Source organism: Tetrao urogallus, assembly GCF_951394365.1.
Source record: "Tetrao urogallus genome assembly, chromosome: 6".
Classification (NCBI taxonomy): domain Eukaryota; kingdom Metazoa; phylum Chordata; class Aves; order Galliformes; family Phasianidae; genus Tetrao; species Tetrao urogallus.
In genome coordinates, this window is record NC_136819.1 from 14,308,380 (window position 1) to 14,336,350 (window position 27,971).

Consider the following 27,971-nt stretch of genomic DNA (forward strand, 5'->3'; position numbering starts at 1 on the left):
CTCATTGAAATACTAATTCAGGGAGCTGGGAGGCTCCTGAGGCTGCAGACAATGCAGAGGATCCACCTCAGAACAGGAGGGATTTTTAGTTACCCACCTTAAAGCACCCCGAGGAGGATGTGAGGGCACAAGCAGCACCTAGACTACATGAAACCCACAGAGAACTGACAAGATGGCTGCAACTCAGCCTTAATAAGCATAGCATTCACAAGGTGGTTTCCTAAGAGGGTGGGTCAAGAACTGGGATGGGCTGCCCAAGGAAGTGGTGCAGTTTCCCATACCTGGAGATATTTAAGAGATTTATGGACTAAGGGACATGGTTTGGTGGTGGGACCTATTAGGTCCAGCTGATGGTTGGAATCGGTGATCTTGAATGCCTTTTCCAACCTGTGATTCTATAATAATAATGTTCTATTCAAAAAATATCAAATGACACAATGTTTTTCCATAAGCTTAAAGCTCTCTGTATTCATCCCCCAGCTGCAAGTGGCTGACACAAGCCAGTTCTGCATCCACATCACCCCCTCCAGTATCACCCAGGTGCAGAGCTGCATCCAGACACCTCTGAAAACCTTCATCCTGCCCAGTGATGAGTGAGCAAGGGTGCCAGAGCTGCCTCTCACTATCTGGTGGTCAGAGGCAGCTTGAGGTGGGACTTCAACCCCAGGGCCTTTTCCACCACATCAGGGGGTTGCAGGCTGTGCCACTGGGCGAGGGGACGCCGTGGGTTGGACAGCATGTCAGACCAGTGCTGCAGCTGGTTACCAGTGGCCCGACAGCCCAGGAAGAGTTTGCCGATGGGCTCATTCTTGGTCACTTTGTCATAGTCCCAGACGGAGATGACAACATCCACATTCTGGTGGGGACACAGGAAAAGCTGTCAGTTGGACCTTCATCAGAGCAGGGGCCTGCTCAGCCTTGGGCACTGAAGAGAAACCCACCTGAATCTGATTGAAAGGCACCTCAAAGACAAATGCCTCATTGAAATAAGGGCTCAAAGTATTTTTCTTCACACTCGTCTTCTTCTTCTTCCACTTCTTCTTGTTCAAGATGAGATGCACCTTGACAAAAGGATCTGAGGAGAGAATGGACATGGCTCCACACCAAGAGTCCTTGAGGTTTTACAGGTCTTGGTGCTATCAGTAGCACCAGGTAGAGAGATGTGACTGCAAGCAGACCCTGCTTACCTGAGAGCCCATGAGAGTCCATCCGCTTCAGCTTCTTGGCCTCAAGGATGAGCACTGTCAGCTTGCCAGTGCTGGGGACATAGCGCAGTGAGAAGCAGATCTCACCCAGCCGCTCTTGCTGATGGAGAGAGGGGTCAGTGAGCAGGGGGCTCTCAAGGCGAAGGATACCCACTGCTTTCTCTCACTGTGGGGTGGTGGAAAGAAAAGCAGCACCACATCTCACCCCATGATGTGTCCCACCTGCTAGGACCAACCTCCACTTTGCTGGCCACCACTAGGTCACTCCACTGCTCGATGATGTGCTGCAAGCTGACACTGGCCAGGGGCAGGCGGACCTCACCAATGATGTCATGCTTGGCAAAGCGGTTGAAGTCGAAGATCTGCATCACCAGCGTGGCCTCGGACACCTCTGCCTGGGGCACCTGCAGGAAAAAACCCAGCAACCCAACCTCACTCCCTGTCACATGCAATGGTGGGACAGACACAACAGCAGGTCTTTCTGTTGCTTTCCCTCCCTGGTAGCAAAGGAATCCTCAAGGTAATCATCAGCAGCTGTTGCTTCCTACCTGGAAAGAGAAGCTCTCATTGAAGACAGGGTTCAGAGTCTTGCGGTAAACTTTGGTCTCATACTTCTTTCTCATATCTGATGTCAGGTAGACAATAGCGTAGGGATCAGATGTGCCACCACTGTCCATGGCCTTCAGATCAGCTGCCTGCTTCACACCAACTTTCAGCTTAAAAGGAACAATGTGTGAGGTCATTGTGTGGAGGATAGTGACAGGTGACAAGCAAGCAAGTGCAGCAAGGAGGATGTCATCCCACCATGTCAGTATGCCAGCTGGGTACAGAGGTGCACCCGGTATGGATGCCTGGGTTCTGCTGGACACCAAAGGATTCTGCCAGAGCACAGCCTTGCAGAAGCCTCACCTCCTGTGCACGGAAATTGTACTCCAGAGAATACTGAAGCCTTCCTCTTCCTGTCTCCTCTGGGCCCTGCTCCAGGGCCTCCATCTCAGGCTGCACCTATGGCAAAGAGCAACACAACCCTCAGGACAAGGTTCCAGAGCCTTATGTTTCCCCATACTAAGTTGCATGGATGGGACCCCCAGGTCTGCTGAAAGCCCATGGTGACAAAGTTCACATTCCTGCTCTCCATCCTGGCATGATGCATTGTATGGATCAATTTGCTCTAAAATCACATTTAAAAGAGCCCCCCCCCACAATCCCAGCCCAATTGTACATCCACAAGCAGTCCCACCACTCGGCAAGTCGTGGGGAGATGGGCATCACAGAGCAAACCTCCTTGCTAGGAGAGCTGCAAGGGACAGGAGAAAGCAGAACGCACAAGGCTAGCTGTGGTGGAGCCACTGAAGGTGAGCAAGCCAACTTTCTCCTTTTTCTTGGGCTTCTTCTTGCCACAGCAGCACCTGATGATGCAGATGAGGAAGAGGAGGAGAACAGCCACTGCCACTGCCACAACAATGAGTGCCCATCTGGGTACTGGTGCAATGAAGTAAACAGAAGAGTTATAACCAAACAAAACCACACAAAGTGCATTTACAATGCCCTCCTCATGTTTCAGCATTACAAAGATGTGTCTTAGGGCTTGAGCTTAGAATCCTGGAGAAGATCACTAGGATCACCAAATCCAACTGCAGTCCAACCCCGTCATTCTCACTGAACTATGCCCCTCAGTGCCACATCTACCCATTTCTTGAACACTTTCCAAAGAAAAAGGGGCAAGCCCAGCTGTACTCACATGGGATGTGGCTGACAAAGCCATCAAGGAAGCCTGGTGGAGCTGTGGTGGTAACCACTGCACTAGCAGGGGGTGGGGAGGCCGTAGCCCAGCCGTTCCTCTGTGACTTGGCCATGGCAGAGTGCAAGTGACCTGAGGGCACAAACAAAATGAACAGGGGTGGGGATTTCATATGCAGAAGTTCACATGCTGCAAGTAGCACAGAGTTCTAATGAGAGTAAACACAATTAAAATGTTAAGATAAAGCCCAGAGTAAGCATTTAGGGCTCGGCCGCATAGGAAATGAAGTGTGAAACAGAGTGGAGCAGTTCCCGCGGGCAAGGCGGGCTCTGCTCAAGCAGTCTTTTCATTTAATCCCCATCCTCTCTCAGCAGCCAATTCCTGATATCATATAGCTTCTCCTTCTCTCCTTCCCCTCTTACAGGCTCAGGCTCGGCTCTATCACCCCAGCCAGGCTGTTGCCCACATGCCAGGTGGCAGCAATGCCACCACACTGGTTCACAAACTGAGCCAGTCTGACTTGTGCACATGGCGAGGACCAAGCAGAAACTTCAGTTTGTTCAACTGGATGCTGAAGCCAGCCAGAGGATATCTCACACAAGGAAGATTCAAAGGGACCAGAAAACACCCCCAATAGGCTCCTGGAGGCCAGCCTCTATCAAACCTCAGCCCAGGGCACTCCTCCCAGTACTGTGACGAGGGCCAGCAGGTATGCAAGTATTTACCTTGGCCACACCAGCACTGTGAGGCTCCTCATACAGAGATGATCTTGGATTTTTTAACGAGGCTTTGCTGTCTGTAACTGCAGGGATAAAGAGTTGCTCTCTATCTCCACTGGGGCAGCGGGATGCGGGACATATTACCTGCACAGAGTCATCTATATGGGACATCAGTGCCATCAGGGATGCAATTTCAGCTCACAGACTTCCCACTCGGTTTTTATGGCTAGAACCTCCTGTTCCTCCACACAGAAATCAGCAGCCTGGTGACAGACCTGTGCTATTTAGGAGGCTCCAGGCTCAAGCTTCAGATTGTGACAGCGGGTGGACATAGCAGCAGCGGCAAGCAGGTGCCCATACAGCACAAATTCAGATGTTTCATCATGCTTTTTCCACCAGACCCTAAAGGACTATCCTTCCATCAGCCCTCATTAAAAGGAGAAGTTAATCCTAGCTCTGGGGTGTGACCCAAGCTACTGTCTTGGGGCAATAGAGACATGGTCTGGGAACATCGAGTATCCTGGCTTCTGCAAAAGGTCTTAGAGAGCCCTGCCCTTCTCCCCTAAACCCAAAACCAGACTTACCACTGTGTTGTTTCCAACCTCAGTCTCCTTTCCTCTCTGCTTGGTCTCCTGCTCCAGCCACAGTGCATGGTAGGAACATGCTGGGGACAAGAGAGGTCCCTGCCAGGAATAGAGCTATAGGCACAAAAAAGACATTGGCTTTCCCATGCACAGTGCAACCCAAACTGGAAAGTCTGCTTTGCCAACCCAGGAACCTGTGGGCCCCACCTTCCTGCTGACCCAAGCTGTGCTCACGCAGGCGAAAAGTCAGCAGGGAACTCCCAGCCTAAGCAGGAAGAAAAACCTGTGCTCCTGGCTGAAGAAAACTGCCCTGGAAAAATTCAGTTCTCCAAGATATCCCAGTATAAGTGCTAGGATATGCACAGCACGTGGCTCTGTGCACTTAGCGCAAGGGGTAAGCACACAGTCAGAGTGATTTCAGCAGCATCCCCATCTCATATTTATTCTTACACATTTCTTCCCTTGTGTTCTTGCTGCATGGAGGAAAAAGAGGCGGTGTGGGGATATTTAGACACCAAAAATTCAGCACTTAGAGGGCAAGAGGCACTGGCACAGGCTGCCCAGAGAAACTGTGGATGTTCCATCCCTGGAGGGGCTCAAAGCCAGGCTGGATGGGGCCCTGGGCAGCCTGAGCTGGTGGGGGGCAGCCCTGCCCAAGGCAGGGAACCGGGTGGGCTGTAAGATCCCTTCCGATCCAAGCCATTCTGTGATTCTACAATACTTTTTGCTCTGTATTAGGAAGAGTTGGAGGGTGCACAGAAGAAATACATAGGAGAAATTTGGGTTAAAGGGAACATATCCAATAAAAGCACTCAGGGAAAAAGCTGTGCATGCTGAGTACGTCAGTGGTGCTGTCTGCAGAAGCGAAGCATCTTGGTGAAGCAGTATTGCATGGCAGCAAGACCCTTGTTGCAGCCCATGAGAGGTGATTTAGTAATATGTGGCAATAGCCCCAGTTCTCTGCAAAGGGTCCTAAAAATGGCACAGCAAAATTACAGATTTTGCTCTTTGTCCCTCCTGAATAGGAACTCCTGTGCTTTTTGGTCAAAAACACGACAGCTATGCACACAAGGGCTAGGAAATTAAAGATGTACCTACAAAAATAAACCTAATTGCAGTGCTTGTGGGCAGCGAGCAGAAATAAAATAAAAGCTGGTCAGGAGGCCGATGTAGAAATGCAGCCAGGCATGCAGCCAGCCCGCAGGGCTGACTACAAATCCCATCACGCCAGGGGAAGGGCTGTGCCTCGCACGCAGCTGCCTGCTTCCTGCTGGCCCCAGAGAGATATAAGCAGCAGCACCTGGGTGAAGTGAGACAGAGGAGTGGATGCTGCGTTAGATGAGGAGACAGTGCTGGTGGTGAGTTTGGACCTTTGTTCTAGCAAGCCTCAGCTGCTTCTTTCCCAGCTGGAGGCACACTATGTTTGCTCTTTGCTACGCTGCAGGGAGCTGCAAGCATCCACCATGGATGCTTTTCCGTGTGTGTGTGTATATATATATACATATATATATACAGCACACGGTGCTGTGTGCGTGTGTAGCTATGTGTATAGATATTATATACATATCTGTATAAATGCTGTCTGTAAACAATACTATAGGCAGATAAAGAGGAATGAGAAGTCAGGCACGGTCTTCCCGATTTCAAGGGATGGAGCAAAAATTAATAGGCTTGCTCTCCTTCCGCAAAGAGCAGCTCGGCTCCACCTCCTCTCCTTTCACTTTCACTTTAAGAAAAGGGAAGAGGAGTCCCAAAAACACGGCATGTGTTAAGAGCTCCCACTTGGATGGAATCTCTACGGGGACATTTGTCCCTGCTGAGATATGGGCTGGTGGCTGTTACCCCATGGCTCTGTGGGAGGAGAACCTTCCCCACACAGGATGTGGGTGGAGGAAGTAGGGTGATGCTTTGCAACACAGGGATATAGAAGCATCAAGCTCCTTGCAGATCATGCACCTATATACATTACATAGAGAATCTGTGATATATAAAATCTGTGATATATTATATACACACACACACACACACATATATATATATATCCTGTAACGTATCTCTTTTCCTACATACCTCCAAAGGGATCAGTGGATGGGGTGTCAGTTCGTGCTGAGTCTAACAGTGGTTGCTCAGCTCAGCTGCATGAGCAGGCCAAGGGCAGAAATGCAGCCAAGAGGCAAATTCCAGACATGCAGTGACAGCTCAATGAAGTGGGCATGTCAGTCTTAATAAAAAGCCTGAAAAAATAAGGTGAGGTAGAGGAAATCTGAAGTCCTCCAGCAGCAAGCACAGCAGGACAACAAGGAGGGTGAAGTCTACGCCATGCACTTTCCTTCTGGTCTAGGCATGCACAGCCTCCCATTCCATTGATCGAGTAGCACATTAAATGGGAAATGAGGTTTTAACTCCCTTGCCAATCCCAGCACATCTGTGCAGAGCCGTTATTGCCTCCTCTGCTCCTCAGAGAAACCCCACAGCATATTTGTAGGAGCTGTGGGAATGGGAGCCATTCCCAGTCCACAGGCTGAATCCCTCAAGTCCACTTATAGCACCAACTAGTGCAGAGAAATGAAGCATATGGTGAGATGGTTACAGAAGCCACAGGACCTGGTGTGCAAAAATAGCAGCACGCAGCACCCCAAGACTGCGTTCTGCCACACATGGGTAAGCCCAGCCTGCACAGATAGCTGTGGTGTAGGGGATCCTGCATATGCAGGATTGGCAAGTGCTTGCTCACCACACATCCCAACTTGCTTGTGCCTTCGACATCTGCAAGCAATCTTCAACACCGCGATCTTGTTCATATGTAGATAGAAAATCATCTTTCAGACAAAAACTACCAGGAATCACAGTAAGGAAGCAAGCTAGAAGCCTAGCTGGATATTTCAGGTCTTTTATTACATGATCAGTTCAATGGTGTTTTCTCTCATTTGAGGCTGAAATTGGAAGATGGCAGAGCCTGAAAGCACAGTCATCAATACTGATGTGAAACAGGTAAGAGTTGCTCATTACAAATGCAGATCCCTAATTTCCAAAGCACATTTTGAAATGCCACTACAGGAGATGACATAACCTGAAACTTTGGTGGCCGAAGTTGTTTGTGCCTTGGGTTGCACAAGCAAAACATTTGCTCAAGTTTAATTTTGGAATGACCAAAGAGAAAACAGTAGTACAAAGAGAGCTTTCATCAGTCTCTCCAGAGTGGAGATAAAATAAGAATCAAAGCACCAGGACATGCAGGGAATGCCAGAAATGCCCAGCTCAGTATGAGCAGATGACTACGCTGACTACAGCTGTGCTGTGCCCATAGATGCACAAATTATGAAGCAATCTTCTTCCACGTGAGCTGTCCTCAGAGCACACTGCACTTATCAGACAGGTTGGCATTTCACAACTGCCTGCTCCAACCTCAGTGACCTGCAGATGAAGATCAGGCTTGGTACCTCTTCATCAAAGTCTCTCTGGCGTTGGAGGCAGGAACCATGACACATGAGTGATGCTTCCAACACGCAGACCCACCACCTCACACCACCATCCCAAGGCTCTTCCATTGCTTTCCCCCAACCCTTCTCTGCTCTCACCTTGCAGAAAGATCCCAGCGAGGCACTGGTCATTGCAGTGACCACCAGAGCCATCTTCAACTTGGAAGAGGAGCACCAGCTCTACTTGGAAAAAGGAAAGGAGGAATACGTGAGGCACCAACAGGCCAACCAGGACAACCCCCTTCCCCCAGGCACAGCCTTTGCCTTCATCCAGGTGAGCTCCAGGGCAAACATCACTCACAGTGCAGGGTGAAAACAGCCTTTCTGCCCCCAGGTCTCACCCCAACTGGCTCCCACCCACTCACCCACCCCATCCAATGACCACAAGATTTCCAAACAGCCCTGAAAAGCCATCAGTGATGCCCATTACAAAATGGTCTGTTCCCACAGGCAGCACAGTATGTGAATAAGAAGATCCTGGAGAGTAACCCAGCAGAGAAGGGCCTCTTTGATATCCTGGTGCTCTCCAACAACAGCCCAGAGAGTGGCGTGCGCATCATCAACAGTGCCAAGCATTACGGTAAGGTTGCTCATCCCTGGGGGTATGCCTCCTCAGTGTTCTCTCCCCAGCACTGCATCCATGGGGAATACAGAGCCAGGGGAAAGCATGCAGAGACCTGGGGAGGTGAAGGGGTGCTGCAAGGAGGACACAGCCCCATAACAGACTTTGCTCATATTCCCTGTCCCAAGGCCTGGAGATTTCCAAGTTCTGCTTTGTCAGTGATGAGGACTCCACACAGTACCTGAAGTCCCACAGGGTGAAACTGTTCCTCTCAGCTGACAGGACAGATGTCTGCAATGCCCTCCGAAGAGGTGTGTCTTTCTCTCCATCTTACCTCCCTCAAACCCACCATATGCTCGCAAGTGGCCTGCACCAAGAAGCAAAGCCAGAGCTCATCCTGTTATGTGGGAGAGAGAACAAATGGCATCTTGGTCACCAACGTATTCTTTAATGGTTCCATTTTTCTTCAGTTTCCATCTGTAGCCTACAAATGCTAGGGCTTGTCAGAAGCCTTCACAATTAACTAAATTAACTGAATGTTCCATGTATAATTCTGACTGCAGATCTGCCATGGGCTGGTCATTCCATGCCTGCTATTTAAACCTTCCAATGACTCCCAGGGCTTTGTGAGGATGCCATACCAATTTCTTTTTTTGGCACATAAAGAAAGAAGAAAGAACATGCTTGACCTAGATCTGAGTATGTGCAGTTCCTGACAGCTCTAATGGGGTTAATCCCCTTATTAATTTGCTTGGGTATGAGTGCATCGGCTGGCCAGGGTCCTTCGGGTCAGGAGCAAGCCAACCAGAGCCCAGACTTCCCTTAGCTATGAATCTCGAAGCCTCATGATGATCATCATTGCTCTAACAAGTGTCTCATCTGGGGCCTCAGCCCACGGATGAGAGCAGGCAGGGAGCAGCTTGTAAGAAGAGACCTGTAATTAAGCCAATTACCCCAATCAACTGGAGGTGCCAGTCCCTATTACTCACAGCACGGAGTGCTAAATCTGGGCATTAGCACCAGGCTTGGCAGAGGGACTGAACACCAGGAGGAGGGCTTCACATGCATTAACACCCCAGCAGTTATCCCAGCAGCCATCAGCATCTATCCAGTCAAATCAGCAGCTCTTCCTTGTGCTCCCCAAATAATTCAGCCTTGGAAAGACCAGGATGACCCTCATGGAAAGCATCCTTGATGAGAGCCCAACCACACCAGTGTCTCTCCGTAGGACATTTGTAGTGTGAGATGAGACCACAGAGAGGAGTTGCTCGCATGCAAGATGCCTCACGATGTGGTATCTCTTATGTCCTCCACAAACCCATCTTGCTTTATCTCACAGGGGTTTCGGCAGCACTCGTCTTCCAGCAGGAGGTGCAGGCCCCCAGCACCCCGCTGCGTGTGGCCTTTGATGGAGATGCTGTGCTTTTCTCCGATGAGACAGACCAGGTCTTCCGGGAGCAGGGCCTGGAGGGAGCCATGCAATATGAGCGGGCGATGGAGGCTGTGCCTATAGGAGAGGTGAGCAAGGCAGCCATAGTGAGCACGTCCTCTGTTAGGGTATTGCCACAGGCAGCCGAAAAAAAGCACAAATCATTACGGTTTCCCTCTGCATTTACCAGTCCTCAGTCCCTAGGCTGCCTGACTTGGTGTCCTACCAAAAAGAGGAAAAAGCAGACTGAACAGGCTGGGCAGATGTCTCCATGTTTCCTATGCAATCTCAGGTGTCTTGGTGTGTTTGCAGGGTCCCATAAAAGCCTTTGCCATGCACCTGGGGAATATGCGCAAGAAGTTCAGTCAGGAGGAGTCCCCCATTCGCACCTACCTGGTGACAGCCCGCAGTGGCCGGGACATGGGCATCCGAGCCATCAAGACACTCCGGGAATGGGGTCTGGCCATTGATGAAGCCTTCTTCATGGATGGGGCTCCCAAGGGTCCCATTCTTGCTCAAATCCAGCCACATATTTTCTTCGATGATGGCCTTCATAACATCCAGGGGGCTCAAGATGTGGGTGTGCCCTCTGCATGGGTCCCCTCGTGCTGCTGACAGACTAAGAACCTGCAGCCTTCCTTTTCCCTCTCCAGCAGATAGGACTGAGCCAGCTAAAGGCAGACCTGGTGGGAGGGAAAGAATTTCCCAGCCTGCAACAAGAACCCCAGGGGGTGAAAGCATTGCACAGGAAGACGAGCTACCAGGGAAGACCTGATGTTCAGTCCTGCTCCTGACACAAGATCCTCCAGGCCTCAAAAGCCAAGGGTTGCAACCACTGCAGGAAGAACAAACACCCTATTAGGAGACTCACACAGCCCCTGGAGCAGCAGCATAAAGACCACGGACAAGGTTGCAATACAGGTCCCTCCAGGAGAGGGCACTGAAGACAGCCATCTACACCAGCAACTAGATAGGGAGCAGAGCTTCAGGCTATTACTCCACACCTCCAAACAGCAGCATAAGCCAAAGCCTGTGCTTAAATAGGGACGTGGGTGGTGGACATAGGTGGGGGGATCCTAGGTGTGCCTGATTAGGGTAAATGGGTTCTCAGTGCCCTACCCTGATGACCCTGTGTAGGGATGACTTTTCTTTGTCCGTTTTGACTCTGCTTCTAATGTTTCCAGACGAAAAGCGCCTTCCCAAAGCTTCCCCTGCAATGAAAGCTTCCCCTTTTCTCTCTAGGGCTGGATGGTAGGGGCTGCCACTAGAGGCTGCTGCACTGCCTTGCTGTCACCTATGCTATAGGGAAACACGGTGGGTCCTCAAAAACCACCATCAAAAAACAGCCATTTACCCCCACTCAATCTTGAAACTGGAAATTCTCTCCACTGTGTCAACTTTCCATCCATTTTTTCAAAAAGGAAAACAAAAGAATATTAAACTGAAATACAGATTTCAGGGCAGACTACAGAGAAATTAGTTTTGGTTTCTTGTTGTTGTTGTTTTTGAAGGTTTTGTCACCCTCACCAATGCCTTTTCACTCAGTAAATAACAGTCATGTGATTTGCTGGTGTCTCTAGTTGAGCATGCTTAGTGTTAATATCTCAGAGCTGCTTTGCAGACATCAGGGTTTTTTGTCCTGTTCTTACCTCAGATATGCACACGGGGGGCCCATCAAGCAAGGCTGATCACAAGAAGCCTTCAGTAGGCTCTGGATTAGCTCCCTGCAGAGCAAAGGCCATCAAAACCCTCATCCAAACCTCAGAAAATGCCAATTTTTTTAATCTATCACCAGTGAGTCCCATCCTGTGTACTATCATACCTCAATGTTAGCTCCCACACATTCCCACCCAAGTGACTTTTACCTCCTGGACCACAGAGCTGTGGCTGAGGCAGCTGCCCCCACCACAGGCCATGGGGTGGCCACTCGTGTTCCCATCTGTGTCTCTGCCGCTCTGGTTTTGGGGCAGGTTTTGCTCTGCAAGAAGAGCTGCTGGATGAACTCACCTCCAAAACAACTTTTTTCCAAGTCTAGATGCTGAAATCACATGTCTAAAAGTAGCCACATCAATAACATCAGCTCCTAATCATTTGTTAATAATGCTAAATACCTGTCAGCCTCAATCAGTGAGCAAACATTAATTATGGCGCGTTCCAAACAAGCAGGGGAAGATGTTCGTCACACTTTTATGGAGGTCAGATATTGTCAGGCAAGGTGGCCCAGTATTGGTGTTTGACCTCGCTCATCATGCAGGGCTTGGTGGCATCTCATAGTAGGCACTTTGCCCCCCATGCTGCTCTGGCCTTTTCCGATGCTGATGTGGTTTTGAAAGATGAGGCAATCCCTTACCCTCGGGTGAAGCTGAATTTAATACTGGCCTTGGGTAAGGGGGATTAGCTGAGTCAAGGCGCTGGGGATGAGAGCACATGAGCAGTGGCAGAGTGCAAGGTGCTGAGGCAAGGGGAACACACCACGTGCCTTCCTCCAGCACTGTCAGGAGGAAGGATGACAATGCAAAATGTGTCCAAAATGGGGAAAAAAGAAAAGGAAGCACAAAGTTTGGGGGATTGCATCATATAGGGCCAACTGCTACTGCTTTGGGCCATTGCCTGTAGCTTTCCCCCCGCTGTTCCAAAGGTGGAGCATCGAGAACAGCCTCCAGCAAGCACTGCTTCATTAGCCATCTGCTGCATGGGGAAATGTCTTGCTTCCATCTTACAGACACCTGCAATAAACTCATTAAGGGTTGGGACAACAATGCTGTCATCGTTGCCTGGGATAATCCTAAAGTCTTGGCTGTCCCAGGCACTTCCAAAGGTGCACAGAGGGCTCTTGCACTTGGTTTTGGCCATTGCTTCTCAGTATGTTTTGGCATCTCACATTGCCCCAGCCAAAGCTGCCAAATGCTGGGGCCCCCCCAGGTATAGTCCCAGCACTCATGGGACACCCCCAGCACCCTAACCCTAAGCCGAAGGGCAGATCCATCTGGAAATTAGAGGAGATCATTAAAAATAGTGCTGGTGGGAAAAAGAAGAGAGATGGCCCTCACTATGCATACTTGGAAATACATCCCCCCATGGAGTTCGAGTGGTCTCCATGATGACCACAGCCTGCTCTGCTCCATTCCTTGGCATTTATCTCCCTGGTGCCCCCAGGGGCATTGCTCAAGGGATGTGATATGGGTGCATCTGTGCCAGTACTGCCCATCACATCCTGGCGTGGGAGGTAATGAATCGATGCCATTATCAACACTGCCATCCATCCCGTCAGTTACTGCTCCCTGTGCTTGCATACACACATGCAGACACAAAAACACAATACACACCAATCCCTGCCAAAAAACCTGGAGCGAGGCAAACACCAGGAGCTCCCTGCCCCAGGGACAGTCCCCATGGTAGGTGCCAGGCAAGAACCCGGAGCTGGCAGCTGTGGGGGCAAAAGGACAGAGTGGGGAAGGATGTGCGAGCCCCCATAGCAGAGAGGGGCCCAAAGGACACAGAGGACACAGGGATGGGAGATGTGAGGTTTGGCTGCAGTCCAGCATGGGAGGGGCACTAGGGCAGTCCGTGGGCTTGAAGGCATGTCCCTAAGCATTTTGCTGAGTAAAATCTTTTCTTGTGGAACATAACTAAGGGAAAGCATGCAAAAGGTAGATGAGAGGTTCTCTCCCAGCCTTGGCCACTGGTGAGCTACCCTCGCCTGCCACTAGGATTGGGATTTGGTGCGAGAGACACCAAAGAACAACTACCACCCAGTCAAGCCCTGTAGCACCCACACTTATCACAGAATAGAAACATAGAACCATAGAGACTTAGCATCTTTCCAAGGTGATTGCATTGTGGCAGCGGAAGAATGCTTGCGTAGGATCCCAGTCAGCTCTGCACCCAAAGCAGCCCCAAGCAGCTGACTGATAGCATGAGGGCATGGGGAGGGGCAGATACTCCACCTGCTCCGTCACAGGCATCTCTTCCCTCTTATCCTTGTGTTGAAAATGTGCCCTCGTGTGAATTTTCCAAGTGTTTAGGAAATGGCATTGGGAATGGGTGAGGTCCTGGCATAGCACCAGGAAAAAGTTTCCACGCTGCTCTCTGGCCTTGGGACTGGTGAAATAGGTGCTGCTAATTAGCAGCAGCCATCAGCATCTGCACGGCTGGTTCACAGTCACCACAGCTTCAACCATTTTGCCCTGTGCATGCCCAAAATCATAGAATTATTAAGGTTGGAAAAAAACACTCTAAGATCATCCATTCCAAGTACCAACCCAACCCACCAAGCTTACTAGACATGTCCTCAGTGCCACATCTCCATCTTTCTTGAACACCTCCAGGGACGGTGACTCCACCATCTCCCTATGCAGCCTGTGCCACTGCATCACCATTTTTTTGGAGAACTTTTCCTGGTACAAACTGCAGGATCTGCCTGGTCCTGCTGGTGTCTCCTGCAGAGAGGACCCCTATCCTGGTGTGTTGGAGTCAGGGTGCTCCTCCATCCTGCAGGGTTGAATCATCTCCCCCCACACACACCTGGAGAATTCACAGGAGGTTGTGAAATGGTGGCCCCAAGCCAGGGTGCGTCACTTGCCACCCACATCCACCAGCTGATCCAGCACAGTGCTTGCCTCTGGATGGAGTCGAGAATAGGAGTGTCTCAAAGCAAGCAAAACTTTCTGTGTTTGCATCAGGACAAACACCCCATGGAAATAATGAGGGAGCACTGAAGTGACCCCTGGCGACCAGTGCTTGGTAGGGCCACCACAGCCCAGCACATGAGTGCATCAGTAGCAGCTCTGAAAGCCTCAGTGCCAAGGGCTGAAGCTGGGTTAAATGCTCTGGAGATACCTCAAAAATCTGATGGGACCACATCTGTGCTCTGAGTGCACAGCCCCATCTGCACCAGCATGAGGCTGTACGCCCAATTGGCAACCATGGGATGCTAGGGTAGACTGGTTGGACTGGAAATGGGTGTCGAGCTGTCCTGTATGCAGCCTAAGGGCCAAACGCTGGGTAGGGTTCCAGCGCCTGTTCCTTGCCACTTCAAAGGAGGGTTTGTGACTCTCCCACTGCACCACCAGCTGCTGGGAGAGCCTCGAGGGGCTGCAGGCGGTGGCGGGCCCATCCCTGCTGTCTGTGAGCCCACGGGCAGGGCGGTTTTGCCCAGGTGGGACACGAGGGGACACCACACATGGTAGCTGGGAACACTTTGTGATGCACCAGCATCGAAGAGGGTACTGAGAGCCCTCCAACTTTCCCCATAGCGGCCCAGCAGTGTTTGCTGAGTCACACGGTGCTGGGTTCTGCTGACTCATGGCTAGCAGTACTCATGGCTAGCAGTGCTCCCGGCCACGTGCCCGCGGGGCAGGAGGAAGCAGGGCTGGCTGGCACCCAGGGCTGCCGGACTAACGGGCCTCGTGGCCAGGAGTGGGGCAGAATTTGCAGTGCAGCACATTTTTCTCTCTGCCCTAAGACGCCACCCTGGCCCTGCTTTGTTTTCTCCAAAAGAAGCTTATGGATTTGGGGGGGCTCAAGCATTGGTTGCTGGTGGGATTTGTCCTCCGGAGGATGGGGCAGCTGGGTGCTGGGCTTTAGTGGATGTTAAAAATTAACAGATCATAGTATTGTTAAGGTTAGAGAGACCACTAAGATCGTCCAGTCCAACCTCCCCCACCATGCCCACTGACCACATCCCTCAGTGCCACATCTCCATGGTCCCTGAACACCTCCAGGGATGCTGACTCCACCACCTCCCTGGGCAGCCTGTGCCACTGCACCACTGCTTTTTTGGAGAACTTATTCCTAATACCCAACCTGCTACTCCACTAGCAGAAGCATTAGGGCAGCTCACAAAATGGGCTTGAGTGACCACTACATGGAGAACTGCACAGCCACAGGTGCCAGCCCCTAGCAGGAGGCAATGGGCTGCCCAAAAACACACTCCTCCATCAGAGGACAAGGTGGAATGAAGGCCTGGGAGAGGAGCAGGAGGGGCAGCGTGGGGCACCTGATGCACAGAGACCCATTGGAGCCCAAATGGAGCTGGGGGAGCCAGTGACAGACTGCAGCTTTTCAGTAGCAAGGGCTGAGAGCCCCATGTGTTCTTGGGGTGGGAATAGTGCTGCTCTGTAAGGTTCCAGGAGGGCGGGAGAAGAGAAATACTGGGTATACTGGAAGCAGTGCAAGTTAAGGGAGGAAAATTTGAAGGAAAAAAAGAAAAAAAAAAAAAGTTAAACTATAAAGTTAAAAAAAAGGGGGGGGGGGGGGAAAGCGTATATAATAACAATAATTAAAAAATTAAAATTAAAAAAAAAAAAAACAAACCAGCAGCACCAGCTCGTGACTGCTCCCCCCCCCCTCCTCGAGGCTGAGTCACGGCCGCAGGGTCAGGCGGCGGCCCGCTGTTGCTCCTGCCGCCGGCCCCCCGAGCCGTGCTGCGCCGTGCCGCCCCGCCTCTCCCGCCGCACGTGACGCGGGGCCGCCCCGTCAGCTGACGCTCCGCGCCGGGCCTGGGGCTGCCGCTACAAAAGCGGGGCGCGGGCGGGGCGGTTTCCGCGCTTCTGTTTTAGGGGGAGCAGCGCGTTGTAAGCGTTCTGCCGCCATGGCGCCCCGCGGCCTGCTTGTCTTGCTGCTGCTCGCGTTGGTGGGGCCCTGCGCGGCCCTCATCAGGTGAGGGGTTGGGGGGCGGCTGTGGGGAGGGCTGGCGCTGCTGATTCATGGTGCTGCGGGGTTGGGTTGTGCTGGGGCTCTGCGCGGCCCTTGCTGAGGGCTGCCGCCGCTTGGGCTCTCCCTATCTTTTTGGGTTGTGTGCCCCATGTGGTGCTTTGGGGTCGGGAGTTGCTGGCACTATCTGTGTCTTGCTGGGGCCAGGCTACCTTCTTTAGGGAGTAGGAAGTGTGGTGGGTACTCAGCAGTTAGAGCCCCTGTAACCAGGTGTTTTCCCATGCCCCACAGGATCCCCCTCACCAAATTCACCTCCACGCGCCGCATGCTGACTGAGGTGGGCAGCGAGATCCCTGACATGAATGCCATCACTCAGTTCCTCAAGTTCAAGCTGGGTTTTGCTGACCTAGCTGAGCCCACTCCAGAAATCCTCAAGAACTACATGGATGTGAGTACCCAGCCCTGCTGTCCTGGCTGGCCCCAGTGCTCCTGGCAGAGCTGTACCACCTGCTGCAGCTCAGAGGACCATTGCCAAACCTTTCAGTTGCTTAACATCATTAAGAAGTTAAAAATAATAAGCATGGTGCCACTGAGCTGCTGGATTTGCTGCTCTGTGACCTATTTCCTTCCTTCTTTTCCACTAATTGCTGTGTATGGTAGTTGTATATATGGACCTGCAGGCTTGGTGGTGCTCCTAGCATTGCTGTTCTGCGCTTTGTCATGCGCAAGTGCCAAACCTGTCCCTGCGTTCTTCTTCTGAATGGCCTTGGAGCAATCCTCTGGTGGATGCAGAGATGTTTCCACACCCAGACAGTAGAACTAGCATTGAAAGCAGATCCAGATAGTGCAGATGAGATCTTATCACAAATGCATCTATCCCACACACAGCCCTCACCTGGGGACAGGGAAGGTACTGGTACTACTCCCCAGACCCTTATTGAGCCCCATCCCATAAGGAAGGGTTGTGACTGTTCAAGCAGTGGTGTTGAAACCAGCCCCAGTGTGGCATGGGTCTGGAGTGCTGTGCTGCCAGGACTCAGGTATTTGCCCTGTACTTCAGTGTGCTGAAAAACAGTGCCAAGCTAAAGAACCTTGGCAAGGATTCAGGTATTGCTCCAGAACATACATAGCCGCAGCTGGAGTGCAGTCTTGGTTTCAGGAAGAAAGGGGAAGTGCCCACCTCAAGTGGGGCATCTTGAAGCAGTCATAAGGACCAACCAAATCTGTGATATTGGGTAAGTGTCTGCTGGTGCACTCTGAACCCAGGAGAACCTGAGAAGAGTTCTTGCTGGAAGAGCAGCAGGAAACAGCCACATCATGAGGTTCCCCACAGGTCACTTTCATTGGTCTGTGTGTGGGATTTATGGAGCCACCATGCTACAGCCTTGCAGGGCAGCTGATATGGCTCTTGTTCATAATAACCTGTGCATGGGTGAGTTTAAATGTTCTGTCATTCAGAGGGGATTTGACCTTGGTGACAGAGTGGAAGCTTATAGTCAGTTATTTTTAGGTGGGCTGACCCTAGAAGTAGTGAAGTGAGCGCTGGCTCCCCACTGCAGTTAATGGAAATGAGTTATTAATTACTCAGTGAGAAACCAAGTGTTCAGGAGGTGCGCTTGGAGCAGGCACCTCTGATAATCCTTTAATCCTGTTCTGAGGCTTCCCCCCCAGACTGATCACACCCAACTCGAGTACTGGTTCTGCTCCTGCACCCCGGGGCTGACCAGCAGTACTGAAACCCCTATGGCAGCAGTGGGTATAGCTCCATGTGACTTGCAGTTCCTCCCCAGACCTGCCAGCACAGCAGCTTCCCAGCCAACTCGTGCTGTTCTGGCTTTTTGTCAATGCAGGTGCTTGCCCTCCCTTCTTCAGAGCTGCTTCTTCCCTTTTTGTGAGCTGTGCTTCTGCCTGCACACCTTCTTCCCATGCATGCTTTCAGTCCTCACTGCAAGTGCCCATCCTGCTTCTCCTCCCCATTTACACTTTTCCTACCTGCTGTAGTTATGTTTGAGCACTTGTAGAGCCCATCACTCTCATGAGTGGTACAAAAGCAGTGTCTGCATAAGAAGCCAGTCCCTTTTTTTTTTCCCCAAAAAAAGCCTTGAAGATGTCATCATTATTTTCTTTGCTATTACATGCTGTTGCATTTGCTTGGGAGTGTTTATATTACCAAGACACCTTTTCACCTCCCCCCCCCCCGCCCTCCACCCATGGGTGTGGGTACCAGACAAGGGTTCCTTGTGCCCATCCCATGCTACTGCAGCAGTTATCTCTCCAACTCAGGGTGGCTTTGTGGGATGAACTCCATTATCACTGGGCACCTCTGCTCACAGGGCTCCTTTCTCTTCTGCAGGCACAGTATTACGGTGAGATTGGCATTGGAACCCCCCCACAGAAGTTCACTGTGGTCTTTGACACAGGCTCCTCCAACCTCTGGGTGCCATCAGTGCACTGTCACCTGCTGGACATCGCTTGTTGTAAGTGTCACAGCTTGTCCTTCCCTGTGCAGTGCCAGTGCAAGAGCTAACATAATGAACCTGCCCCTGCCATGAACTGGAAGCCCCTAGCTTGCATCATCATCATGTTCTCCTGCGGAAAGGACGACTTGGCTATAGCAAAGCAGCTGATAGACTGCTGATTCTCCTGGAGGGAGGGAGAAGTCTGGGCTGGTGCCAAGCCTTCCCTGCCCCTCTGGTTCACACCCTCTCTCCTAAAGCTGCTCCTTGTTGCCCACGCATGAACCCAGCCTTCCTGAGCAGCCTTGCTCCTTCATTGGCGGGGAACCAATGAATGCTTCCCCAGGTGGCTGGGTTTCTCCCCAAATTATAGACTTGTTTCATTGCGCAATGGTGGGGGGGGGGGGGGGGAGGGGAGAAGGGCAGCTTCTTGCCAGATCTGATATAAACTGTCCTAGTTTCTGTTTTATTGCTGCATGGAGCATGTGACTGCATGTTTATGGGTTTTATAATTAACGTGAACCAGGTAGTCACTCTTCTCTGTGATGAGAACATCTAAGGAATTACGTTCTTTTCTTTTTTTCCTCTTCTCTGTGATGTTACTATGAAATAAACCTCCACGAATGCAGGTTTCAAACCCAGCTATGGTGAAATGCCATAAAGAAACCACCATCTGTGCCGCTTAAGTGGCAAGGGGAACTCCATGGGGCCAACAAAAGCAAGTGTGAGAGTTGACCTCCAATGGCTGTCAAGGGCAGAGAGGGGATCTGAACTTGTGCCCTGTCTTGTACAGCCCTATAATGCAAACAGCATAGGTTGTGGGAAAACAGTACTGTTTTTTATATCTGCGTAAGCAAAAATGGACATGCAGATTTCCAACCTGCCTTGATTAGATCATTATGTCCAAGTGTTTGTGTCCAGAGCAGAGTATATTCAAAGCCACCCAGCTCTCCATGGCATGACAGGCAGCCATAGGGACATCTGTCTCCCTGTTGTCTAATGTGCTCTGACATGCCAGCCATGTGTAGTCCAGGCTCTTAATGCACTGTGGCCAAATCCTATTGAAGTGCCAAATTGGATCTCCCTGCCTGATTCCCAGACCTTCTCATTACATTCAAGCTGGCCCTTGCAGCACCAAGTGTCTGTGTGCCCCAGGCATGCTGTGTAGCTGGGTATTGAGTTATTTTGTGGTTAACACCGGGGAGGCAAATAGCAGATGTTCCTGGTGCCTTATTGAGGTGTGTTTTTCTTGTGACTGAAGCCTGTTTGAGGTGCAGAGGAATGTTCATTCTCATGTCTATCTTTTCCCCTCCCTGCTTGCAGTGCTGCACCACAAGTATGATGCATCCAAATCCAGCACCTATGTGGAGAACGGCACTGAGTTTGCCATCCACTATGGGACTGGGAGCCTCTCTGGATTCCTGAGCCAGGACACAGTCACAGTAAGTAGTGGCCAAGTTCTCCCCTGCCACCTTTTGGGAAAAGTACTTGAAACAGCTTGATTTCAATGGGTCTCACTTCTGGAGTGTTCCTCTTGTATCAAGCATACTTCGGTACCGTCTTCCTAAGTGTTTTGAAGTGAGAAGGTAACTACACCTGAGGTGGGCAGGGCAAAGGAAGGGATTAACCAGGGGCTCAGTGAAAGCAGAGCAGAATAGGAGCCACACTGCAGATGTGCTCTGGCCATCCTCTTTTTTTTTTTTTTGACCTGGGAAACTCATATCCTAACTATATGCACCAGCACCAACCTGCAGGCTGCTGCTGTTGTCCAACTTGCTCTTGGCTGACGTTCTGATGGCAGGAAGTGTTCACGTCGGCAGCTGAATAGGCTCTATTGCCACTGTGGAGCCAGCCTCATCCTGTCCTATGTGGAGTGGTGCCTACCCCTTCAAATGTCTTAAGGGTTTCCCATCAGCCATTGATGGGCTGGCTGGAGGTCACTGAGCTGCTCATTGCTTCTTGTCTCAATTTCCTTTCAGCAAGTAAAGGCTGAACACTTTACCTTATAAAGGGTGTGTACTCTGGAACTTCAGGTCCTCCTTGGGACAAATGCACTTGAGTGTACCAGCTGCTGGGAGTCTGTGGCACACATGCATTCAAGTTACTGGCTGTCCTTGCTGGAATAAGAGCATGTGTTTGCTTAGGGGAGGAAAACTAAGCATTGTGAATAATCACAAATCCAGAGCTTCTCAGCTTTCTGTGTTAGTTTGAGCTGGAAAGTGTTAGGCTACTAATTTCATCAGAATTAGAAGAAAAGTATCCAAGCTAAAGAGGAGCCTGGAGTTTTGTGCAAGCAAGTAGTAAACATTCTATGGCTCATCCTTAGAGTAGGCAACTTGGAAAGTGGATGGGAGTGGGGAGAGCTGCCATTCGTTCTTCATACTTTTTTTTTCTCTGCCACCTGGCTGTGGGACCACTTCAGTTTCATGACATGTTCACTGTGTTCTTCAGTGGGCTTAGAAAAACTGTGAGAAGACAGCCACCTACCCAAGCCTTCGCATGCTTGGTTTAATGAGCAGGCAGAGCAGCCTGCCTGGGCCCTTCTGGTTGCAGAGCTGGATTGTATGGCAGCAGTGCAGGGATGGGGAGATCTGGAAGGAGCTCCTGCAGGCATGGAGTGAGGCAAACAGTGAACTTTATTGTCCTGTGAAAGTGTGGGCTGGTTTAGGCACTTTCCGGCTTAATGCAGGGCTGAAGTGAGTCAGAAGGAAAATTGCAACTTTTTTTCTCTAATTATCACCCTAATGCCTGCTTGCTAATTAGCTCTCTGCTTCCCAGCAGCGCAGAGGAAGAAATTTGGTGCCTGAGCTTGTTTGAGGGGAATGAGGATAGCTGTTGGCAACCAGCACAGCTGGTAGTACTTAGTTTCTGTGTGGGTGGGAGCAAGAGGAACCTCTTGCATGGCTCCTAGGCAGCATTGTGCTTCCAGTGCAACAGAACAAGGGGAGATCAGAGACCTTCAGGTTGAACACCATGATAATCCCACTGGGCACTTCCCATAGGCAAGCTTGCAGTCTGTGATTTTGGAGTACAGACTCTCTGAAACAGCTTCCAGAATTGCTGTCTCAGCTCCAGCCATCCAAATGAGTGGAAGCAGCCTTAGAAGCATGTGAGCACTGACATACTACTGAAGGGCACTGGTTGGTGAGTGGCCCAGAGTCCCTCTGCTCTCTGAAGGTGTTGAGCTTCAGTCTTGCTGTGTAGGAGCAGTGCTTCATGTTGCCATGCTCCCTGTTTGCCATGTAGCTGAAGATGCGCTTGGGTCTCAGTCCTGCTGAGAATCGAGCACAGATGGGCAGGGTCTCCATGAGCCTTCTGAGATCCCACCACAACGTTGTCATTAGCCTCTTAAGCTGGTAGAGGAATTCAGACCAACTCAGTCTTATCTTTGTTTTCCTTCAATGGAAGCCTTATTGATTTTTGAGCTGCTGCAGGACCAGTTTTGGATAGCTGCCCTTCGTGGAGGGTGACCCTGCTGTGCATTTTCTCTTCAAGAGGTAGAGCAATTGCTGTTTGAAACAGCTTTTGAAAGCTATAGGACTTGCAAACGGATGTGTTGCTGTGAGCTGTTCTGGCCCACATCCTGCCATGTGGCTTTTAGCTTTTGCAATGCTGACTTGCCCTTTCCGATCTGTAGATACCATTAAAGCTAGCACCGCCTGCCCAGTCTGTCTAACCCTGAGGGGATGTTTGTCATTTACAGGGATCATTATCTGCCATCGCTGTCCGCCATCAGGTGGGCGAGGCAGAGCTGTGCAGTCCAGCCTTGTTTACTGCAGGGCTGCTTGCTAGAGCTCTCATACAGACACCAAAACTGCCTGTGTTGAGCCTGAAGCTGGGCAGCTTCTGCATTTCTTCCTGGGAATTGACCCTTGTGTCGTGTCCAATGTGGAAAGGAGTTTCAGCTTTCCAGTGCAGAATACTGGTCCTTCTAATGACCTTTGTATTTGCCTTACTCTGATTACTGTTTCTGTGCCAACACCACTTTCCTTACTGGCTCTTCTCCTGCCACAAGAGGTCTATGTGAGCTGTTCTCTCTTCTGGATGTGAAGCAAGATCCTGGGAATATTTCTTGTATTGGGGTGATTGCAAGGTTCTTTGGCAGAGATAGGAAGAATTGGTGGTCCCAACTGGGTATGGATGCAGCAGCCAGGAGAAGGGATGTGAGTATGTTTTGATGTCTGGAGTGAAGAATTGTTTAGTGTAAGATCTGCTCAAACTGTATGGATAAAGTAGGCAATAAGGGAAGGACTATAGAGTGAGAGGGCGAGCCCTGCACAACAAGGAGGAGTTACAGAATGGTATGACCAATGGTAGAACCCAGCAATAGTCTAAGAGGGCTGAGTGAGGTGGGCAGTGAGTGAAGGGAAGCTCCTGCACATGGGGACACAGAGTTTCACAGGTACTTGAGGTGCTATTGGATAGCCAGAATGGGCTGTCCCACCAAGGAGGGTGGCACCACGTCATCTCTTTTCAGTTATGTACAAATACAAGGACAAAAGCATGGTGGTGTGCTGAGGGACAGCCTGTGTTTAGTGAGGACCCATTTTCACCCTAGTTCTGTGGGTCATCTCTTTTCATAAACTCTTTCCTTCTGTCCCCTCTGCCTACAGCTTGGTAATTTGAAAATCAAGAACCAGATCTTCGGGGAGGCTGTGAAGCAGCCAGGCATCACCTTCATTGCTGCCAAGTTTGATGGCATCTTGGGCATGGCATTCCCAAGAATCTCCGTGGACAAGGTCACACCTTTCTTTGATAACGTCATGCAGCAGAAGCTGATTGAGAAAAACATCTTCTCCTTCTACCTTAACAGGTACTGCTGGGTTTGGTGGCACCGTATCTCACTGTCAGGATAAGCACTAGCATTGCTGAGGAGGTCTCAACAGGGTTGTCTTGCTGGAGCAAGGAGGGCTGAACACTTTGCTTTTCTTTAATGTGGAGTAAGGAGAAGTGAAATAGTAAAATGGCTGCATTTCTAATCTTAAAAATGCTGAGGAGATCTGCTACCTGACTTCTGAAGAAGAGAGAGGGTCTTTCTGGAGGAAAGAAGTAAAAAAAAAATAAATAAAATAAAAGGATTGCAGTCATAAGATCACATGCAACTAGGGGAGCCCTTGTTAGTGGGGTAAACACAGCCCCAGTCTGCAGCTGATATCCACAAACCATGTGCCTGTGTCACCCTGTGGATGAGCACTGATGATGGGGCTTATCCTTTCTCCTGCTCTGGGAAAAGCATCTACTGTCTTGGCCAGTTGTTGCCAATCCTAAGGTACCCCAAGCACCCACTTTAGGCATACTCCTTTTTGAGCTGGAGAGGGGAGAGCAGAGAGGGCTATTACTGGCAGTTCCAGCACTGTTCCTCCCCTATCGCCATATTTCTTCCCATCTGCTCAGCAGCAATCCTTTATCTGACAGTAACCTTGAGGATCCAGTTCTGAGGCCATTGGTTGCAGTGGATTTGGGCACAGATACTCTGCAGGATGATTTGGAAAATATTCCAGTTTTCCCTTTCCCTAATCTGTCTTTATACTGATATATGATAGGGCAGTATAAGTTGTTTACCTCTGATGTTACTAATGCTGTGCTTCACCTCCAAACTCCCCAGTTTGTTTTGGGGATGCATGGAGGGGTTTTCCTCACCTTACCCCCTGATGATGGTGATTTGTCTTTCTTTGCAGAGATCCCACAGCTCAGCCAGGTGGTGAGCTGCTGCTGGGGGGGACTGACCCTAAATACTACAGTGGCGACTTCAGCTGGGTGAATGTCACGCGCAAAGCCTACTGGCAGGTCCACATGGACTCGTAAGTCCCACTGCACCCCTGTGCAGACAGCCCTGCATCTGTCACTCCTGAGACAGTGCTGAGAGCCTCCTGTGTGTTAAACTCTGAGTTGTTGGTTGGCAGCTGTGGATGAGCAGGATGCAGCCCCAGGAAGGCAGCCCTTGCCTGAAGGGCACGGTGCGGCAATCAGTGCGCATTGTTGGAGGCAGGGGGAAGGGGAGCTGCCGGCCAGCCCTGCTGTCTATTCTGAGCTCCCCCACGTGATAGGAGCTAAGGAGCAGGCTGTGATCAGTGTGTGCTTCTTTACTGAGGACTGCTGCCCTCCCTGGTGCAGGGTTTTAGTTCTCACCTTCCCTAAGCCATGCTGCATTGGCAAAGCCTGCAGAGATCAAGGCTAGAAGGTTTTATCTGTATGCACCACTGTGAAACTTAATGTGGGTGAGGATGCCAAACAACTCCTCCCCTGCCTTCTTAATGTATGTGAATCTTTCTCTTGCTTACAGCCCCTAAAGCTGTCTTAGCACTTGGCTAACACTTTGTGCCCACGCTACTGTAAAAATCAAACCCCTACCAGAACACGTAGCAATCTAGGGTATCTGCAGAGATGCAGTCATGCACCAAGGCACCTATTTAATTTCAGACATGCAGGGACTGTGTGGAATCGGGGTCTATGTGTGGCAGAGAAACAACCCTGCTACATTAGGATTTGAGCATGCATCCTTTTCTCAGGTCTTCCGTGGCTATCTCTTGCAGTCCTCCCTGCATGTCTGTATAATGCCCAGGCTCAGTCATCCCCACTTCAGTTCAGTTCTTTGTAGCTGTTGCTGGGGCATCTCTAAGGATTGTCTACTCTCTGGACATCTCTCCCCAGGGTGGATGTTGCCAATGGGCTGACTCTTTGCAAAGGGGGCTGTGAAGCCATTGTGGACACAGGCACTTCTCTCATCACTGGACCCACCAAGGAAGTGAAGGAGCTGCAAACAGCTATTGGTGCAAAACCACTCATCAAAGGCCAGGTGAAGCCACTTTGAATGTAATTGCACCCAAATCCTTTAAGAGATGCTGGTCTCCTGTTTTCTGATCCCAATCTGTGCTCCAGGAAAAGCCCTCAGCACAGAAAGCACCCTTCTGTCCTTGGAACGGAGATAGGAGCAGTAGAAGGACTTGGTGCTTTGGTCACTTCTGCCACTCATCTCAGGGAGGTGGAGGAGAGGGATGTGAGTTGCAGCTGAGGCCAAGGATTCACATTAATGAGAGTCCAGAGGCACTTTAATTACAAATACATTTAATGCAAATGACAGCCCATCCCTGCCAAGTGTTTAACCGTCATACTTAATCTCCCAAGGTCGTCTTCCTCCCTGAAATCCTGGAGGGATGGGGATTTTAGGGGCTCAGCAGAATTGGACCTGAACCTGCCATCCTCTGGCTCCATCCTTGCAGACCTAAACAATCCTTAACATCCTCTGGCCCCACTGCTCAGTACCCTGGGTTTTAGCAGCACACTTACCCCAGCTCAGGCTGCTTTGGCTCCCTGAGGTGAGCAATGTTTTGGGAGGATGGGGAAGACATGACTATTCCAGGTGGGTGACTGTTCTTTCCTGAGGGCTTGGGATCTGCCATCTGATGGCTTGGTTGCTTCTCTTTCAGTACGTGATCCCCTGCGATAAGATCTCGTCCCTGCCTGTTATCACACTCATGCTAGGTGGGAAGCCCTACAAGCTCACTGGGGAGCAATATGTCTTCAAGGTACGTCCAGGGGAGCTTCTGACAGCCCAGTTTCTCTCACAGTACCTGATTTTTTTTTGTTTCTTGCTTGGATCCAAGCAATGAAGTGCAAAAATCCCAGAACAATAAAAGCAAGCCTGGGCCTGGCACTTGATGGTGAAGGGAAGCCTGAAAGACTGTGGTGGTGGCAGTGGCTGATGGGTCCAGGAAAATTCCATGTCCTGTAGGAGCAAGCCCTCCTGCATGATACTCCCTGTTAATGGAGGGGAGAGAAGGAAAGGATAGGCAGTTGAGTGCTTTCTACAGATGTTTTTGCCTTTTCTATTGACTTGTGATACTATTATGCTGGCCTCCTTTTAAAGAAACCTTCCATGCAAGACTGGAGGCTAACTGTTGTCTGACAGCTTACAAAGGTCACGTTGTGCAGATTTTCAGGAGTTTCAGCAGTGGCTTTTACTATTAGCAGCTCTTGCAAGCTGCGGATCCCAGGATGTGAGAGAGGCTGAAGTGCAGCTGGGGTTGGCAGGTACTATTTGCAAGTCTGTAAGGTTGAGGAGATGTGGGGACCTCTGACTGAAGTTCTTGCTCTTCTCTAGGTTTCTGCACAAGGAGAGACCATCTGCCTGAGTGGGTTTTCCGGCCTGGATGTCCCACCACCTGGGGGCCCACTCTGGATCCTGGGAGATGTCTTCATTGGCCCCTACTACACTGTCTTTGACCGTGATAATGACTCTGTTGGTTTTGCCAAATGTGTCTAAGCGCCTGACCCCCTCCCCCCTCACTGTCTCTGCTACACACAAACACTTGCATACACACACAGGAGCTGTAGAGAAGCTGTAGAGAAAGATTATCAGGATTAGAAACCCACTCAGTGGGGGAAAAAAAAAATACCAAAAAAGAATTCAAGTAGTCTTAAGATTACAAGGAAAATAGTCATTGTTACTGTCCTGCTAGCTACTTTTCCTCTTCTGAGTAAGTGGTTCTGGGATAGTTCTAGTTGGTAACACCAGCTGGAGTAGCCCCTTGCTTACTGCTAGATCTTTGAGTATTTGTTTTTAAGATCTACTTTCAAAGCTGAACCAGCCCCCAGAGACCCTGGGGAGGCAGCTGGCTGGCTCTGCTCCTGCAGAGGAGCTGTGCTGGTGCTTCTTCAATAGGGGAGAAGGATGGAGAAGTCAGGTGGTAGTTCTGGTTTGTCACTGAAGTGGGGAATCAAGTCCATCACTCGGATGGGTGAGGAAGCAATTGCTAGACCATTTCTCCATGAGTTGGTGCTGGTTTGATCCTCAGAGAGCATGTCCTGGGCTGAAGCAGTAGGGGGTTGTGTAGCATGCACAGGATTTGAGTTTTGGTATTGAGGAGCTCTGTTTGTGTGTCTTGTGTTGTGAAGGCACTAGTGAGAGCAGGGGGTGTGATGTCAGCACGCCTGGCCTGAGCCTTCTCAGACCTAGTAGGGCAGGGACTTACAGGAGGGTTCCAGTCAGTGGGACTTCTCAGGAAGTAAGAATACAAAGGGGGGGGAGGGTCACAATAGGTTTTAATACAAGTCACTTGATTTCACGTCCATGAAGGCCCAGCTTTGTGCTGAAGGCTGAGCAAAGCCACTAGGCTCAAGTTTTCTTGGGTTTGTTGAGGTT

The 27,971-nt window shown here is 50.5% G+C and overlaps 3 protein-coding genes across 3 annotated transcripts; 2 read left to right on the forward strand and 1 right to left on the reverse strand.

Moving 5' to 3' along the window:
* Window positions 1–622: 622 nt before the first annotated feature.
* Window positions 623–3,061, reverse strand: SYT8 (synaptotagmin 8; the record flags this gene model as incomplete). Its single annotated transcript, XM_079537553.1, has 8 exons — window positions 623–856; window positions 942–1,075; window positions 1,188–1,305; window positions 1,442–1,609; window positions 1,754–1,921; window positions 2,115–2,210; window positions 2,533–2,687; window positions 2,947–3,061. The coding sequence occupies 8 exons, from the start codon at window positions 3,059–3,061 to the stop codon at window positions 623–625; spliced, it is 1,188 nt and encodes a 395-aa protein (XP_079393679.1).
* A 4,134-nt stretch (window positions 3,062–7,195) lies between these two features.
* On the forward strand, window positions 7,196–10,334 carry LOC306947743 (cytosolic 5'-nucleotidase 1A-like; the record flags this gene model as incomplete). The annotated part of the gene is made up of 6 exons (XM_079537135.1): window positions 7,196–7,240; window positions 7,835–8,002; window positions 8,179–8,308; window positions 8,479–8,601; window positions 9,630–9,808; window positions 10,032–10,334. 6 exons carry the CDS (start codon window positions 7,196–7,198, stop codon window positions 10,332–10,334), a joined length of 948 nt encoding a protein of 315 aa, XP_079393261.1.
* A 5,977-nt stretch (window positions 10,335–16,311) lies between these two features.
* Window positions 16,312–27,092, forward strand: CTSD (cathepsin D; the record flags this gene model as incomplete). The annotated part of the gene is made up of 9 exons (XM_079537690.1): window positions 16,312–16,379; window positions 16,665–16,821; window positions 18,727–18,850; window positions 20,153–20,271; window positions 23,443–23,642; window positions 24,508–24,630; window positions 25,481–25,625; window positions 26,257–26,355; window positions 26,931–27,092. The coding sequence occupies 9 exons, from the start codon at window positions 16,312–16,314 to the stop codon at window positions 27,090–27,092; spliced, it is 1,197 nt and encodes a 398-aa protein (XP_079393816.1).
* Between the last annotated feature and the right edge of the window lie 879 nt (window positions 27,093–27,971).